General features: G+C 33.9%; 3 protein-coding genes across 3 annotated transcripts in view; 1 reads left to right on the top strand and 2 right to left on the bottom strand.

Moving 5' to 3' along the window:
* Positions 1–2,586: 2,586 nt before the first annotated feature.
* LOC655001 (cytochrome P450 4C1) overlaps positions 2,587–16,846 on the top strand; it is a 29,784-nt gene continuing 15,524 nt past the window's right edge. The window contains exons 1-5 of the mRNA XM_961470.5: positions 2,587–2,705; positions 2,755–2,930; positions 2,980–3,086; positions 5,317–5,407; positions 5,465–5,653. Of these exons, the coding sequence (XP_966563.2) occupies positions 2,759–2,930; positions 2,980–3,086; positions 5,317–5,407; positions 5,465–5,653 (559 nt within the window). The 5' untranslated portion in view covers positions 2,587–2,705; positions 2,755–2,758. The remainder of the gene's footprint in view (positions 2,706–2,754; positions 2,931–2,979; positions 3,087–5,316; positions 5,408–5,464; positions 5,654–16,846) is intronic.
* Gr63 (gustatory receptor Gr63) lies at positions 9,515–10,636 on the bottom strand. Its single transcript, NM_001145484.1, has one exon. It carries the CDS (start codon positions 10,634–10,636, stop codon positions 9,515–9,517), a length of 1,122 nt encoding a protein of 373 aa, NP_001138956.1.
* Gr3 (gustatory receptor candidate 3) lies at positions 13,623–14,840 on the bottom strand. The gene has a single exon (NM_001145482.1). The coding sequence runs from the start codon at positions 14,838–14,840 to the stop codon at positions 13,623–13,625; it is 1,218 nt and encodes a 405-aa protein (NP_001138954.1).

Genomic DNA, 16,846 nt, shown 5'->3' on the forward strand with positions numbered 1-16,846 from the left:
AAATACAAAACAGAGAGACAGACAACAAAACAGATAACTAAAAGTTTTAAAAATGGAAAACTTGATGTGATTTTTATTTTTCTTTCTTAATTTTTTATGGCTAAAACCTTTTCCTCTTTCTTCTTTCATCTTCTACTTTAAAACTTTAACTCCACATTTAACCCATTTAGGACGTAATTTAACTAAATAGTGTTACATTGTCACTGAGGTTACGTAAGTATGCAAAATTCTAGCACATTCGTACAACAAAAACCTTCTCTAATTGGGCTTGGAAAATATAAAACAGACATACAGACATCAAAGCAGGTTAAATAAAGTTTTCAAAAATAGAATTTTTTTATAGTTTTACTTAAATTTTTTTGCTTCAGTCTTTATGACTAAAACTTTTTCTTCTTTTTTCTTTCATTTTTACCTTACCTTAAAACTTTCACACTCCATTTAACTAAATAGTATTGCATTGTCACGAGGATTACGTATGTATGCAAAATTCCAGTTCATTCAAACCACTTTTTTTTTCAAATCTGACTCGAAAAATTTGAGACAGTCAACAAAAAAATTTAAATAAAAACTTAAAAAAACATTTTGTTTCTGTCTTTATCCCCGAAAGTCGATCCTCTCCAACGAATTAAAGCCTGCAAAGCGACTTTGTAAAATCTCGCTATCGAATTTCAGCGAGGCCATTCTAGCAAATACGTTTTAATGTACACAACGTTATAGTGGCCCTTCCGGTTAATAGCGAGCTTTAGCCGGCAATTTATGGAGGTTTGTAATAATACACATATAGCCAAATTACTCCAATTAACACTCTTGCTAAAGCCGCATATCTGCCGTTTAAGTGGTTAAATTTAGGCTGTCGCTCACCCTCATCCCCACACAAAAATCCACCCGTTCCATATCACATTACGATCAATTATTCAGGAGCAGCTCTTTAACCCCCCGACTCGTGATCCTGGAATTGATTATGTGGCTTTGCTTTATTGGCTCCGAAGCGGTCAGCGCAAAATTCAAAAGGGATTGTTTTTCTTTAGAGGGTGCGGACGATTAATGCGATTAACGGGTTTAAAGAAGGGTTGAATTGGATTAAGTCGCGTTTTGTTAGTGTCTTCAGCGTATAATGAAATTCCGCTTCGCAGTCAACTCTATTTTTAGGCCCTGAAAATTGATTGAATACGTGATAGGAAGCAGCCCTGGATTTAAGTTCGGCAAAATTATCTGATAAATTCTATATCGAAAAGATTTGCTTTTAATTGCGATTAAATCTCGGAAAGGTAAACATTGCTCCCATCAACAATAATAACCTGTACGCACTTGATGTAATCAAATGCTGATGGCGCAAAACCGACTGTCTTGCAAGACTTTGTTTGCTTAAGCAGCTCGTATGTGGCGAATTTTGCTGCATGTATTATGGATGGCCTACGAATTATGCATTATTCAGCACACTAACTGATTGAAACCCGGATTTAAAACAAGAAATACTCGATAGAAATTTCAGAAAAATGTGAATACTTTACTCAAAAACTGGACTTCAAACTTTGCTCAACTTAAAACACTGGCAGTGCGAATTAAAAGATAATCACATACTCATTACAATCTCTCTGGAGGGACTTTACCGAAAAACAATAGACAGGCGCCAAAGCCGTGAAGAGCAAACAATTCAAAAATAAATTTTGCCAATTATTTCTATTCACCAATACTCGACCAATATCTTTGAAGATTGTCACTTTTTTGATGACATACTTCCAGCTTATTTCTATCTCTTTAAAGATTCTAATCTTACTGGAGTGCATAAAACGTGCAATAATTGCCAACCTTTACTCACACACGTGACGTAGAATTTTCCTCTTCATTTTCCGAAAATATTAGCTTTGAGTGATTGCTGATAACTTGCCTAATTATAATGGTTTAATAATGAGCACCTGAGGTGTGGATACGTTTGTATTAAAAACACACAGAAAGAGCAGAACTGTTTATTTAAGCCTATTTAGTGTCTCAAATAATTTCGAAATACCGTTAGATTAATGAAATAAAAAATTCTGGGAAAAATAGACAAAAATTTTTCTTTTAATTTTAAAATCATAATGCTGTTAAGTGTCTCCTTAAAGATAAAGTTTTAAATAACGCAAGTCACGTCTTATTTTCTGCACTCTTCGTAGTTGCTCTTTAAAGACAATAAAGCTGTAGCATTTATTAAAAAAACAATAAACAACATTGTTGAATTGACCTGTAGCCAGGCAAAATTCTAATCAGTTTGCCAAACCAGGTGTGCGCTATCTGATGTAATAATAATAAAAATCTGATTGTTGTAGACAAAGAGCGGCAAGCGTCAATAACGATAATTGAAGTACTTCCCCTGGAAACAAATTTGCTTTGGTTGTTTTGCGTTTTTTCCAGAATTTTATTTTACTGCGTTAACGGCGGCTTTTATCTTACTGTCGCTCGCTGGAAAAGCTCACGGTGCTTTCAGTTGACGAAACAATTCACAATAAAACTACGAAATTATTACAGAATCATCTTTGGAAAAAAATTCATTAAGAGGTAACTCTGTGGCTTCAACCAGTGCCGGCCACTTGAGCCTTATCGTGCCATTCCACAGATAAAGAAACGATTTGATTGATAAAGATCTAATTGTTTGTTGTATAATACAATGAACAATTCGAAAACTATTATTTTGGTGTAGCTGGGACGACATACTGCACTGATTTTCGGTAAGTCATTTTCTACCAAAAATCCAGTATTTGACTTCACAGTTTACAGAGCCATGGACTTCACTTATCTCCTCCTCTTTACTTTTTTCACGATCGGTTTCGTAAATTTTTGCAAATGGCTCAAAGACCGTAAGCGAATTTGGGACGCAATTGAGCCGATCGGCGGCGAAAAGTGGTACCCTTTGATCGGCACCTGTCTAGAACTGATCAAGACCAAGCGGAAAGGTATTATTTACGAGCTTGTAAGGCAACATGTTTAATAACGTAAATGTAGATTTTTACGACGTGTATTGTGCCAGAAACATGAAATATGGACCTTTCTTTCGGACTTGGATGGGCTTTATCCCAGCTGTTCACGTCATGAAGCCCGATCATGTTGAGGTGAGTTAAGAAATTTGTAGAGGAATTGGTTACACTTTAATTTAGTTGGTGAAGTGATGCAGTGTGGCAATGAAAATCTGGTTTATCTACAGATAAGTTTCGAGTATAAAATCGAGTGCATATTGCTCCGCAATTGCATAATTTGTAAAGTAGGGTGAGGAAAATGTTGAGGATATTGCGGTTTTTCTTTCTTAGTATCACCTTTACGTTAAAAACAAACATTTCAATTACTAAAGTACTGAAACTTTGACTAAAATAATTACAGTTTTATGCAGAATTAATTGACTAAATGTTTTCGTACTTTTTCGTTGTCCACAATGAAAATTAGCAGAAAAAATGCAAAGAAATTTTATTGAACCACAGTTTTTTGGATTAGCTAGTTATTTGCTATACAATAATGTTAACAAATCAACTACCAGGTTAAATCATTTTCCAAAAACAGAATTTTTGTTATTTTAAGTTTTTCATTTTGTTGCCAATTTATTTTTGAGTTTTTTGATTTTTTTCATTATTTTAGATTTTTTCTCTGGGTAGCATTTTTTCAATAAAAATTCTTAACCGACTTTTATACATACACCTTATACGGAAATTGCTTACACTTTATTTTAATGAAAATCTGGTTTATCTACAAATAACCTTCGATTATAAAATCAAATGCATGTTGCTCTGTAATTACCAAACTTGTAATAGTTGCCCACAAAATTTGTAACAAACACAATTTATTTATTTTTTTTACCATTTTCTTTAGATTAGCTTTCTAGTTATTTATTCTACAGACTGAAGCAAAAGTAAAGTGCAAAATTCAAATTTTTGTTGTGGTTTTCCAAAAATATTATAAAACAGATCGGTTTTATTTTTATTAATGCTACATTTTGACACTATATATAGTGAAAACATTCGTTCGTATTTAAGTTATTTTTAATTATTTTTATTAACATCGAACTGTTTTATTAGTGTCTTAATTAGTATGCATTTTTACCTTTTTATTAAGTATAAAAAATAAAAATAAGAAAAATCAAAACAAAAAAGTTGTGAAAGTTATTCAAATAATTGCACAAAAAACTGTATTTTTTTATTCTTACTTTAATTTATAAGAAGTAATTGTCTTTTGTTTATATTTTTGTGTTTACTTGTCATATTACATGATTTTAAAATAATTATTCAAAAAATATATAAAAAATAATTGCCAAAAACAAAGCCATTTATGTCTAGTTTTTTTATTTTTTTATTACTAGAAAGATAAATATGTATTTTAAAACACGTTTCCCATAGCAACATGTTTTAAATCAAAACAAAAAAAAAAGTTGAATAACACTCGCATACGCTTCGTTGCATAACGACATAACCTTGTGTTTTTGTACTCGTATTATTAATAATAGCTAGAACTATAAATAAAAATGTCAGTTATAATTTAATAAAATTAAAAATACAGCATTTAATAAAATCGATGTGTTCGAAAAATTTTTTGAAAAACGACTAACAAAGAGATATGAATTTTGAGCGATACTGTAAATTAGTCACAACTTAAATCATTTTCCATTTTCTAAAATTTGAGACAATTTTTGAAAAGTTTTTTTAATTTGTTGCCAATTTATTTTTGAGTTTTCTAATCTTCTTGATATTTTCTCCTCTGTGTTGCATTTTTTCAAGAATTAATTTTAAAAGTTCGTCTAAGCACGTCAAGCAAACGTTTTTTTTAATTGGATATTTCTTATGTATTTAGTTATAAAAAATAACGCAACAAACGTCACATTACGTTAAAAATAACTCTAATTAATTCAAATAAAATGCCAAATAAACTGTTTGAGTACTCAACAATAATAATCAATAATCTGAACAAACGTTCAAAAACTTTTAGAGAAAATTGCGTTTTAATTTCTCCATTTCAATTCAAGTTTTAATTTCTTGATAGTAATGGTCTATTATCCTTCTAAACCGAATATTTTATTGCGTTCAAGTTAAATATGTTATAATACTTGAATTAATTGAAAGATAACTGATAAAAATCGAAACCGCTGATAAAATAATTTTTAATTAAGCGCGGTACAAAATGATAATATAAATTTTAGAATGGTTCATTAAGCAATGTTTAATGGGAATTATTATCCAATGGTCATGCCAGCTCATCTATGAATAATTTCCGCAATTTCCCGTCTGCAGATCGATGAATATTTCAAATTTTAATAACCCAGCAAATGACCCAAAACTAACCAATTCCGTTCCTTTCAAGCGCATCCTCAGCAGCACGGTCAACCTAACAAAAGGCGACAACTACCGCTTCGTTGTGCCTTGGCTCGGAGAGGGCCTTATAACGGGCTCAAGTAAGTCCACCTCTGCCATCATCATTTTGCGACGATTCTAGCTCGCATTGTTCACAGACCATAAAAAATGGCGAGTCCACCGGAAGCTAATAACGCCCACCTTCCATTTCTCCATCCTCGACAATATGATGGAAGTCATGGCCGAGAAAGGGCAATTTCTCGCCGAACAGCTCGTGCCGAAAGCCAATGGCCAATTCTTCAACATTTACCCTTTCCTGACCCTGTGCGAGCTCGACATCATCTGCGGTGAGTCTTATTTGCGCGAATTATTGATGCCGGATTATTTGCACGTGATAATGTCTTTGTGCAACTCAAGCAAAACATGCGACCGTCCTGTTCCGTTTTGCTTCACCTCAGCCGGGTCGGGAGGGTCGCTCAAAGCGGTCTTGGGCTTTTATACACATCGTAAATCCACACTGCGCGAGACAAAAGCCCACCTTAATGTATGCATAATAAAACAAGGCTGCCGCAACCACTTGTGCAAGAGGGGACAAGTTTTCAGCCCTCAAATGCATTGCAGTTTTAATATACAATTGCTAATTGCTCCGGAATTTTTTTCTTAATTGACTTCTAAACCATACATTAGATTTTTGAATTTTACATCCAGAGATTTTTTATTTCTTTGCTTTTATTTTAAAAACTAAGCAGAATCGACCATTTTTTGCATCTAAGACAAAAGCCCATTCTGTAAAAAAAACGGCTCTTAAACCGGTTCACTGGTGTCTCATTTCTGGAATTTCGCTGTTTTTTAAAAAATTTTCAAGTTTTCTCTTATACTTAGCTTACTTAGGTTCAAAAATCGTAGATAAATTGTAGATCAATTTGTTTTTGAAAAAGATTGGTTCTTGTAATTAATAAAAATGCATCCTAAAGTCCATTTGAAATTAAAACCAATTGTCAAATTGTTTCAACGTTGGCAACTCTATTTAAAATTAGTCGTTTAGGCTTCGTTGCTATAGCAACGTAGCAGGGTTCCAACACAATTTCAAAATTTTTGACACTGACTTATGACAATTGATTTAAAAAAAATTAGGTTTAAGTTACTTGATTTTATTATCAAATTTCTGTTTATCTAATTCTTTTTGTTGCCTGAACAAAGTTTTAATCAGCGATTGGGTTTTGATTAAGAGGACTTGAAAGCACTACGTAAAAATGTAAACATATTTTCACCAAATAAAAGCGTAAATAATGGAGTTCTTCCGTGCAACAAGAAGCTTTCCGTCGGAAATTAAAGTAAATCAAAATTATCACCCGACAGCTGACAGTTAATATTTCAAAAATAATGCACTTTTCAAGTAATATTCGTACATTTTCATAACATTTAATAAGATAAAACTGCATCCCAGCACTTCATGTTGAACCATCATTATTAGTTAATGCGGACGTCAGCTGCGCTTTAATAAAATTTAAGACCACAAGTTTCGATCAAAATTTATGTCATAACACTTGGTCACAAAATAATGTACACAAAATTACTGTTTAAGTGATGCCGACAGCTGAATCAATATAATAATGTAGGTGGTAACACCTCCAATAATCTGCAATAAAAAGTGTAATTTGTTTACGTGGAATCTCTCAAACATTGAAAACATTTCAATTTCATCGACGAAATCGCAGTCCTGAGCATCAATCTTGTGTATGAGCTTTCCCGATTCATTAACCTGGAGATTTTTCTAAATACAAGATGAGTCTGCATGAAGTATATTTTACGGTGACTCAAAAACTAAATTTTTTGCATGTAGTACATGTATTACATTTAGAGATACTGTAAAGTTTCTCAGTTCGGGATCTGTTCTGTTCATTATGTTTGACACAAAAACGTTTCAAGCATTAAAATAATTTACTAGACGATAAATACACGTTAATTTTAGAGAGTAGTTGACAGTTGTATCAGTATTATTATGTACGTGGTAACTCCCCCAATTATCTGAAAAACTGAAAATTTAATTTAGAGCTCACTACGGATATCTAAAAGTTAGGAAATGAAACGACGTACAAGTAAAACGTTCCCGATCTTGATAGTTCCGTTAATGTCGCCAGAGAGCGCAGCTGATTATTACCGTCCATGTTTTCAAAGCAATGAATTTGAAAAAAATGGTTGTATTTCTATAACGGTTAACACATGGCAAACAAAAAAAAATACTTAAGAAATTTTACTTAAACTATTTTCAAAATAAATATCCAAACTTTTACTTCATATTCATTTACTTCTCTTCATATTTTTCAAAACGCTGCGAATACCGTTACCGATGGAAGAAAAACGTTGAAAAAAAAGATGAAGAGAATTAAATTCTCTACAAAAAAGTCTGCAAAACCATATTTCTATCTGTAACCATTTAGGCCTCAAAGTCATTCAAAGACGCTCAAGCTCAAGCGATTTGCTTAATTTTTCCGGTGGTCAAGTATTGGGAAGTCAATTTATACCTAAACCGTCAAAGATAGAAATATGATGTCGCGGACTTTTTTGTAGAAAATTTAATTCTCTACAACTTTGTTTCTCACACTTTTTTTGTATCTTTAATCGTATTTGCAGCGTTTTGAAAAATACGTGACCAAGTTGAATTTTCTCATGTTTCTTATAAAATTTTTAGTTGTCATTTTTTCTCAATTTGTTAAAAGTGCAAAGCTCAACATTTCTGCATTTTCTCCTAAAAGATAATAAACTAGTTGCATTTAAATTAATTTAAAACTATTTGGCGCTGAATAAAACGCCCTCTGTTTCACTCTGCCGTACTATTCCTTTACGATTTTGTATCTCGTTTCGTCTCCTAACTCATAGTCCACCGTAGCGCCCACATACAGAAAAAATCAACGTGTAGTTAATGGGAAAAAACCCAGCAGCGCTAAACTCCACTTGCTCGTTTGCGATTTGAAGCGAAAACATCTCAATTTCGTCAATAACATCATGATTTTCAGTCTCAATTTTATGAATGAGTTCGCCAGATCTAGTGGCCTGGAATTTTAAATTAAAAGTTGCCTAAATTCCTGAAATTACCTCTTCAATCGTCGAATAACAGGCATCACAAACTGCAACCGTATCAATTCCATAAGTAACTGAACTCATCACAATTATAATAATTTTCTGCCAGTGAATCTGACTCGCTTGTAATTGGCCCACAACCAAAAACATCGCCTGCGTTATTATGAGGAAATTCAGCCCGAAAAAGAGCAATAAAGGCACTCCGTAAATCTCGTTAAAAGATTTGATTAGTTTGGAGAGGTGGTGATGCAAGGAACATAACTTTCCAAAATCGAGGGATTTTTTCCGAACTTCTGTTTCTCTCTTAGGCAAGTTGGTTGAAAAGTAAGTGACAATGCCACCAATTTGTTGATTTACGACCACAAACCGAGCTTTGATCATCGAAACTAATTCGACACAGTGTTGGCTCATTACAAAAGTTATCAGACCAATAAAGTAACCAAGAAATTGTCCTATGACATTGTGAATTGTTACAAATGACGAAGTGGCTGTTATTATCGTAAAAATGGTCGCATAATACACATATCTCGCTACCACCATTCGTTGGAATTTTTTCTTCTTGTAGTTGACCACTTGTTTCAATTGTATGTCAAATGCCATGATCCCATCCAGAAATTTTACAATTTTTTTCCTGTGAATTAGGCTACAAATCCAGATTCCTTCCGTGAAAATTATACACCCAGATAATATCATAATAATGATAGCTTTTATCACCAATTTTATTCTTTCATCACTCGCAAATTCGTAAACACAGAAACCACACAAAAATAGGTAAACACAGTTGAGTAGAACATTCCAACAGATTCTAATTTTTGACGGAAAAAAACAACGATTTGAACAACCAAACGTAATTAAGCCAAAAATTTGGCCCTGAATTAGGAGCATTCTAATCGATGAAGTGAATTTCTGAAACACTTTTTCCCTCGTTACGGTTTTAAACATGGTGAATGCACAAAAGTAATGCCAGGAAGCCAAGTAATCAATAAGTAAATTTATTAGAGTACAGTTATTACACTAATTATTTGTTCTCTCACACAGCGAGACTTCCCGATAATTGCAGAAGAATAATTATGTATGTGGTAACGGCCCCAACAAACTACAACTCTAAAATAATTTTCGGCCTAGACTTAACCAAAACTTACCGAAAATACCAAAGTATAATCAATTGGGAAAAAACCAGCGGCGTTAAACTCCGCCCTTTCGTTCAGAATTTGCAAAGAAAACATCTCAATTTTATCGATAATTTCGTGCTCGTTTGTTTCAATTTTATGGATTAGTTCTCCCGACTTGGACACCTTGTAAAATTTCACCAAATAAAAAAAATAAATTTTAGCCCTCACCTCTTGAATTGTGGCATAACAGACGTGACAAATGTAGAAAACATCAGCTGCACAAATAATGCCAAGGAAAGAAATGTACACCAAATGCAACCAAACGATTTTTTCCGACTGCACAAGAACACAAATTACAAAAATCACTTGTGTGATTATCAGAAAACTAACAGCGAACATTAGCAATAATCCGAGACCGAAAATCTCATTGAAACGTGTTACCAATTTTGATAAATGGTGATGCAAAGTGCAGATTTTACCAAGAACCGCTGACTGTGTTTTAGTTGCAAAATTTTTCACAGTAATTTTAGTTAGTTGCTTATTGAGAATTACAAAACGGGTTTGGAGCATTAAAACTAATTCAGTGGTCAAATAGCATTGAGCTACGTTAAAAACTGTGAAAAAAATTCCCGACAAATGTGATAGTATTTGGTAATATTTATATTCCTGATTTCGTTGAACAAAATAATCGAATAGTAAATAACTGGTCACAAAGACATATCTTACGAACAGGTGGATTCTACTTCTTGTTCGTTGGTTCTCATAATTGATAATAAGCGAAACATTTTGTAATTTAACGTCAAATTCGATTAATTTATTTATGAACTCAATAAATTTTGTCCCATTGATTGAAGTGTTAATCCAAACCGTTCCAACATAAATTGAAGCACAAAAACCAATCAATAAGGACGATACTTTGAGTAAAATAGACGTTGCCAAATCTGTTAAAAGTTCAGAAAGGGCAAAAAACGTCACTGAACAGTAAACCAAAGCTGCCACAAATGTGCAAAAAGACTTGGCTTTCGACAAACGAAAGTAACTCTCTCGGTGGTTGAAATTAACCAAACAGAAAATCTCACTCTGGACGAAGACAATTCTAACAGAGTGGAGAAATTTTTTGACGACTTCGTGTTGCATGGTTTCGAACAAATTGGTTGTTTCAGTAAATGGTGATCGATAATTTTGTGTACTCACTTAATTAACTCTAACTACATAAAAAAAACATCAGAAGTTTACACAGCGAGACTTGCTGATAATTGCAGCAAAATAATAATGTAGGTGGTAACACCCCCAACAAACTACAACTCCGAATTAATTTTTATCTGAACTTGGTGCAAAACTCACCGAAAATGCCGAAGTGTAGTCTATGGGGAAGAAACCAGCGGCTGTAAACCCAGCCCTCTCGTTCAAAATTTGCAAAGAAAACATTTCGATTTTGTCGATAATTTCGTGATCGTTTGTTGCAATTTTATGGATCAGTTCGCCCGACTTAGACACCTAAAAAAATCTTACAAAATACAAAAAAAATCATACTCTCACCTCCTGAATTGTAGAATAACAGACGTGACAAATGCAGACAACATTAGCTGTGTAAAGAGTGCTCACAAAGATGAGATACCCTAACTGCAACCAGTCATTTTCCTGCAACTGTAACACAACACAAAGTGCAAAAATCGTTTGGGTGACTAGCAGGAAACTGATACCAAACATCAGCAATAATCCGTGTCCGAAAATCTCGTTGAAAAGTCTTATCAATTTTGATAAATGGTGATGTAGGGTGCAGATTTTACCAAGAGCTACAGATTGTGCTTTTGTCTCCATTTTAATCAATCGTCCATTGAGAATTATGTACCGATTCTTAAGCATTAGAACCAATTCAGTTGCTAAATAACAATGGGCGGCATTAAATATTGTCAGAAAAACCCCCACAGAATGAGCCAATGATTGTTCTTTTTGAACCCAATCAAATATTTGGTAGCCCATTAGAAAGACACATTTTACAAACAGGTGAATTTTACTTCCTGTTTTTTGCGTCTTGTAATCAATCATCAATCGGTCACTTTGCAACTTTACATCAAATTCGAGTAATTTGGTCATAAACTCACTAAATTTACACCGATTCATTAAAGTACAAATCCAGACAGTTGCAATATAAACCAAACCAGAAACAGCAATCATTACAGACGTTATTTTGAACAATAATAACTTTGTTTCCTGTAGTAGAATTTTAAAAAGCACAAAAGACATCAATGAACTATAAACCAAAGTTGCCAGAAATGTGTAACAGAACTTGCTTTTCGATAAACGAAAGTGGTTCTCCCGGTAGTTGAAATTTATCAAACAGAAAATATCGCTCTGAACAAACACGATTTTGACAGAGTCAAGAAACTTGTTAACGACTTGTTGTTGCATGGTGTTTAAAAAATTGCACCAAAAAATCATTAGTTATTAGAAAAGTAGTTAAGCTTCTTGGGTGAAACATTTAGTTAAAAAAATTATTTTTATTTCAATATTTTATTCTACACACACCCGAAAATGGATAAAGTACAGCACTATAAAAGTACTTTAACCGATGAAGTCAGCTGATTGTTAACATTGTACTGTACAAATAAAAAAAGTCAGACAATCAATAAAGTCAATTTATTAGAAAGTCAATATGTTAATACACTAATTACTTGCTTGTTGTTTTAATTTTTATACAGGAACACTGCTAGACAATTGTAGCAAAATAATAATGTACGTGGTAACACCTCCAAGAAACTACAATTTGAAAATAATTTTCCATTTAAATTCGGCCAAAACTCACCGAAAATACCAAAGAATAATCAATTGGGAAAAAACCAGCGGCACTAAACCCAGCTCTTTCGTTCAAAATTTGCAAAGAAAACATTTCAATTTTGTCGATAATTTCGTGATCGTTGGTTTCAATTTTATGGATCAGTTCTCCCGCCTTGGACACCTAATAAAATTTTAAACAATACAAAAAAAATCATTCTCTCACCTCATGAATTGTAGAACAACAAACGTGACAAATGTAGAAAACATCAGCTGCGTACATAATGCCCACAAGAAAAATGTACAACAAATGCAACCAAGCGATTTGTTCGGACTGTACTATAACACAGATTATAAAAATGGTTTGTGTGATGAGGAGAAAACTAACACCAAACATTAGTAATAATCCGAGACCAAAAATCTCGTTGAAACGTGTGACCAATTTTGATAAATGGTGATGCAAAGTGCATATTCTACCAAGAACCACTGACTGTGCTTTAGTTGCACAATTTTTAGTAAGTTTAGTTAGTTGCACATTGAGAGTTACAAAACGGTTTTTGAGCATTAAAACCAATTCGCTTGCCAAGTAGCAATGAACTACGTTAAACACGGTGAAAAAAACTCGCAAATAATGGGCAAGTGATTGGTAGTTGTTAAATCTTTGCACCCGCAAAACTGTGCAATAATCAAACATTAAGTAAGTAGTCACAAAGACACTTCTTACAATTAGGTGGATCTTACTTTGTTGTTTCGTGTAATTGCTAACACACTTTACATCGAATTCGAGTACTTTACGTATAAACTCGATAAATTTCCATCGATTGATCACACTATTAATCCAAACAGTTGCAACATAAGCGGACGTAGAAACGTGAATAATTAAAGACGGTACGTTGATTAAAATCGACGTTGTTCCCTCGATTAAAAGCTCACAGAGCACAAAAATCGCCAAGGAACAATAAACCAAAGCTGTGACTAAAGTGCAAAAGGTCTTGGTTTTGGATAAACGAAAGTAAGTCTCTCGGTACTTGAGATTAACCAAACCAAAAATCTCACTCAAGAAAAACACACTTCTAACAGAATGTCGGAAGTTTTTGACTTGTTGTTGCATGACGTATTGTTTCACTGAGTATGGATTAACAATTTGGGTGCCCAATTTATTAACCGAATCGAAAAGTATCGTGACAAAGCAATAACTTTGTGGAACATTTCTCATTTGAAATAAATAACTCAGTTTTGGTCGGTGGGTGCAATTAGCAGGCCTGGAATTATTCATTGAGGGTAGCCGACAGTTGTATTAAAATTATAATGTACGTAGTCGCGCCTCCAATAATCTACAACTCAAGCTTTAAATTCGCTCAACTTGGACGCTACGTACGGAAAACACCAGCGTGTAATTGATTGGGAAAAAACCAGCGGCGTTAAATTCAACTTGCTCGTTGGCTATCTGAAGCGAAAACATTTCAATCTCGTCGATAATGTCATGGTCCTCGGTTTGAATTTGGTGGATGAGCTCCCCAGCCTTACTGACCTGAGAAGACCAATCAAAGTTTAATTCGCACCAACTTACCGTCCCAATGGTCGAGTAACACACATCACAGAGGTGGATCGAGTCGAAAATAAAGGGAACACTGGCCAGGGCCATGTAGGCGATTCTAGTCCACTTTATCTGGCTGGCTTGCAGCTCGGCCGCAGTGCGAAAAAGTGCAAGCACAATGGACAGAAAACTATTCCCGAATAAAACCAGCAACGAAACACCGAAAACCTCATTGAAGAGTTTCACACTCTTGCTCAGATGCTGGTGCAAGTAGCAGATTTTGCTAAAGCTGATGAAAACTCTCCTGTTACTTATTCGACCCTCCGGCTTCAGGCGCAAGTACTGGTTCAGAAACCTGATCTGTTTGTTCAAAATCGCGAAACGTGACCGCAACATTACGACTATTTCTGAGGCCTTGTAGCTCAGAGCGGAGTTGAAAATCATGACTAGCAAGCCGGTGGAAAACGACCATTCCTGCTCACTCACAATTACGAGAATTTCCGAAAATAAGATAACTAGCGCTAAAGCAACGTATCGGGCGAGCAAATAGCACAAGAGGCGTTTTTTGTGTCGCTTGTAGTCGATCACGGTGCTGTTTTCTTGGCATTTTGTGTCGAAGTGGATCAGGCGTTTGAAAAGCTCCAAAAGTTTGTCTTTTTTTAACAAGGTGCAGATCCATGTTGTTTCCAGATAGGCAAAGTCGGCGAAAAGTATTATGAGGTAGGTGTTTTTGTAAATGGGTAACATATCGTCAGCTTCGAGAACGAGATAAAGCCAGTAAGAGACGAAACTTACAAACAACACTTGCAAAATAATGTTGTAAAGGATTAGGAGTTTTGAGCTGCGAAAATTGCTGCGTGTGCAAGTGAATGTAACGAAGCCGAAAATTTGATTATGTTGTAGGTAAATTTGGAGAGAGTTTAGGAATTTTTCTACCACCAGTTTTTCTTCCATCTTGATACGTTGAAGCATAGACTTGACTAGTACCATGTTAAGTTTATTATTCATTAGGATAATTGCTAAACACATCAGTTAATTGACTTGTGATATTTTACAAATAAACATTCAAGATTCTCAATAAGATACTTGTGGACACTTTCGTAATTAACTTATTGATTCACTCAACAGTTAAATATAAACAACATTAACTAATTCTCAAAAATTTTCAGTCATCAGTTAAACCTTGATTATTCAGAGCCAAATTTTTAGCTTCATACGATCAAGGAACAAGTCGAATTTAGAGCTGCTGGATTTTTTCTTTTTTCTAGTTAATTATTATTTTTAATTTTCTCGGTAATGGGAAGTTTTCACTCGAAATAAATATGTTTTGTAATTTTTTTTTTAATTTTTACATTGACTTGTTCTTTCTTTGTTGTTTAACCGTCCTAATTTAAAATAGAATATGCAACAATTTTTTCTATTTATCTGATTTTTTTTAATTGTACATCTAGAGACTTCTAGTCTCTAGGTTTTATATTCATTTTCTAATTTTTGTAGTTTTATTTTAAAAGTTACTCCAGTAGTTGTCGAAATATTATTTGGTAACAAACTAAGAAAAACGGTACAAAAACTTTATGCAAATCAAAATGCACAGGTTTTCCAAAACAATCGTTCCGAAATTAAAGTCCCATATTTTGAGAACTGCTGAACTAGAATCATAAAAATTAGCATACATGTTAATAATTTTGACAAAACAGCAGAGTTAAATTAATTTCTTGGTTCACTACGTTATTCTTCTATTTAAATTTGTGTTTTATTATTAAATTTTACGAAAAAAAAAACAAAACTTTTTTTGCTTTGACCGGGATCCGTACCTCCCACACAAATGAACGTGTCAGCCGCTATTTTGAAAAATTCTCAAAACACTCATGCACCACCATCTCCAATTTGCTTAATGAAAAAATTAACTGCTAATAAACTAACATAAGCTACACAGTGGCTCTCAACAGGTGGCTTAATAAACATTTCTGAAGAAAGTACGCACTTTTTGGAAAGATTATATAAAGATATTTAACTCGTCTGATCATGACAAATTCACATGTGAATAAACCAGCAAATTCTAAAACCTAATTTTTGACTTAAACTTTAAAAAAAATCAGTTCTCTAAGCCCTGATACCGTCCGGGACGTGTCAATAATCGGGCTGTAATTGCAGATTATTGAAGGACCCACTCCGTACATTATAATATTAATACAATTGTCAGCCACACTCAGAGAATAGTCAAGAGGATTGACGGCACCTCCCGTCACGTCAATTACACGAATAGAACCTGCATTAATAAACTGATTTCTCCGTTCGTTGGAGAAAAAGTGGAAATTGATTAGACACCCGTTCAAAGGTGCCACGAAAATCGCATTTTCCGCGATATTTCCTCGCACGTCAGAGCAATGCCAATCTTAAAAATACATCACAGTTATTTCGCTCAAAGTATTGGAAACTGTACACAATAAAAAATTAACGACCTCCGATAAACTCCCTCAAGCGGAATTCCTTCCCTGTGTTATTTTATTACAATGATATTTTATGAGATGCATGAACGGGGTTCACTTTGCGCATAAAATTTTCACAATTTTAAGAAAGTCGCTGATTTAATGACTACTTAATCCGGCCCGAGTGTGCATTTACTGAATAAGCTCCAGAAAATGCATTCAAAGTGTCTGATTTTATATGGAAGCGGTCGTAAATTGGCCGATTCCATCTCTAGTTAGCGAAATTGGCTGATTCTGAAACAGGTATCGCGGAAACGTTTGTACTTTCCTGTTTGAGAGATATTTCTAATCAAGTCTAGAAAACTATTAAATTTGGTTTGCTTTAAAAAAAAATCTTCCTATTACAATAATTTTTGCGTCCCGCCATTGAAAGCTGCTTTTGTCGGTTGATTTTACATTGTTCTCCAACACCTGCTGTTCATGTTATTCTGGGACATAATAGACTTATATATAATTTCATCACACCCGATGTAATTAATAATAACTTCAAACGGCTATTTATTATCGCACATTTAAAACTAGCATAAATGGAGCACATTTCTATGC

Source organism: Tribolium castaneum, chromosome 3, assembly GCF_031307605.1.
Source record: "Tribolium castaneum strain GA2 chromosome 3, icTriCast1.1, whole genome shotgun sequence".
In the NCBI taxonomy this organism is placed as follows: Eukaryota; Metazoa; Arthropoda; class Insecta; order Coleoptera; family Tenebrionidae; genus Tribolium; species Tribolium castaneum.

Excerpts from the sequence above, each read along its gene's own strand:
- Gr63 (NM_001145484.1), bottom strand. The coding sequence starts at position 10,636 with ATGCAACACGAAGTCGTCAAAAAATTTCTCCACTCTGTTAGAATTGTC.
- Gr3 (NM_001145482.1), bottom strand. The coding sequence starts at position 14,840 with ATGTGTTTAGCAATTATCCTAATGAATAATAAACTTAACATGGTACTA.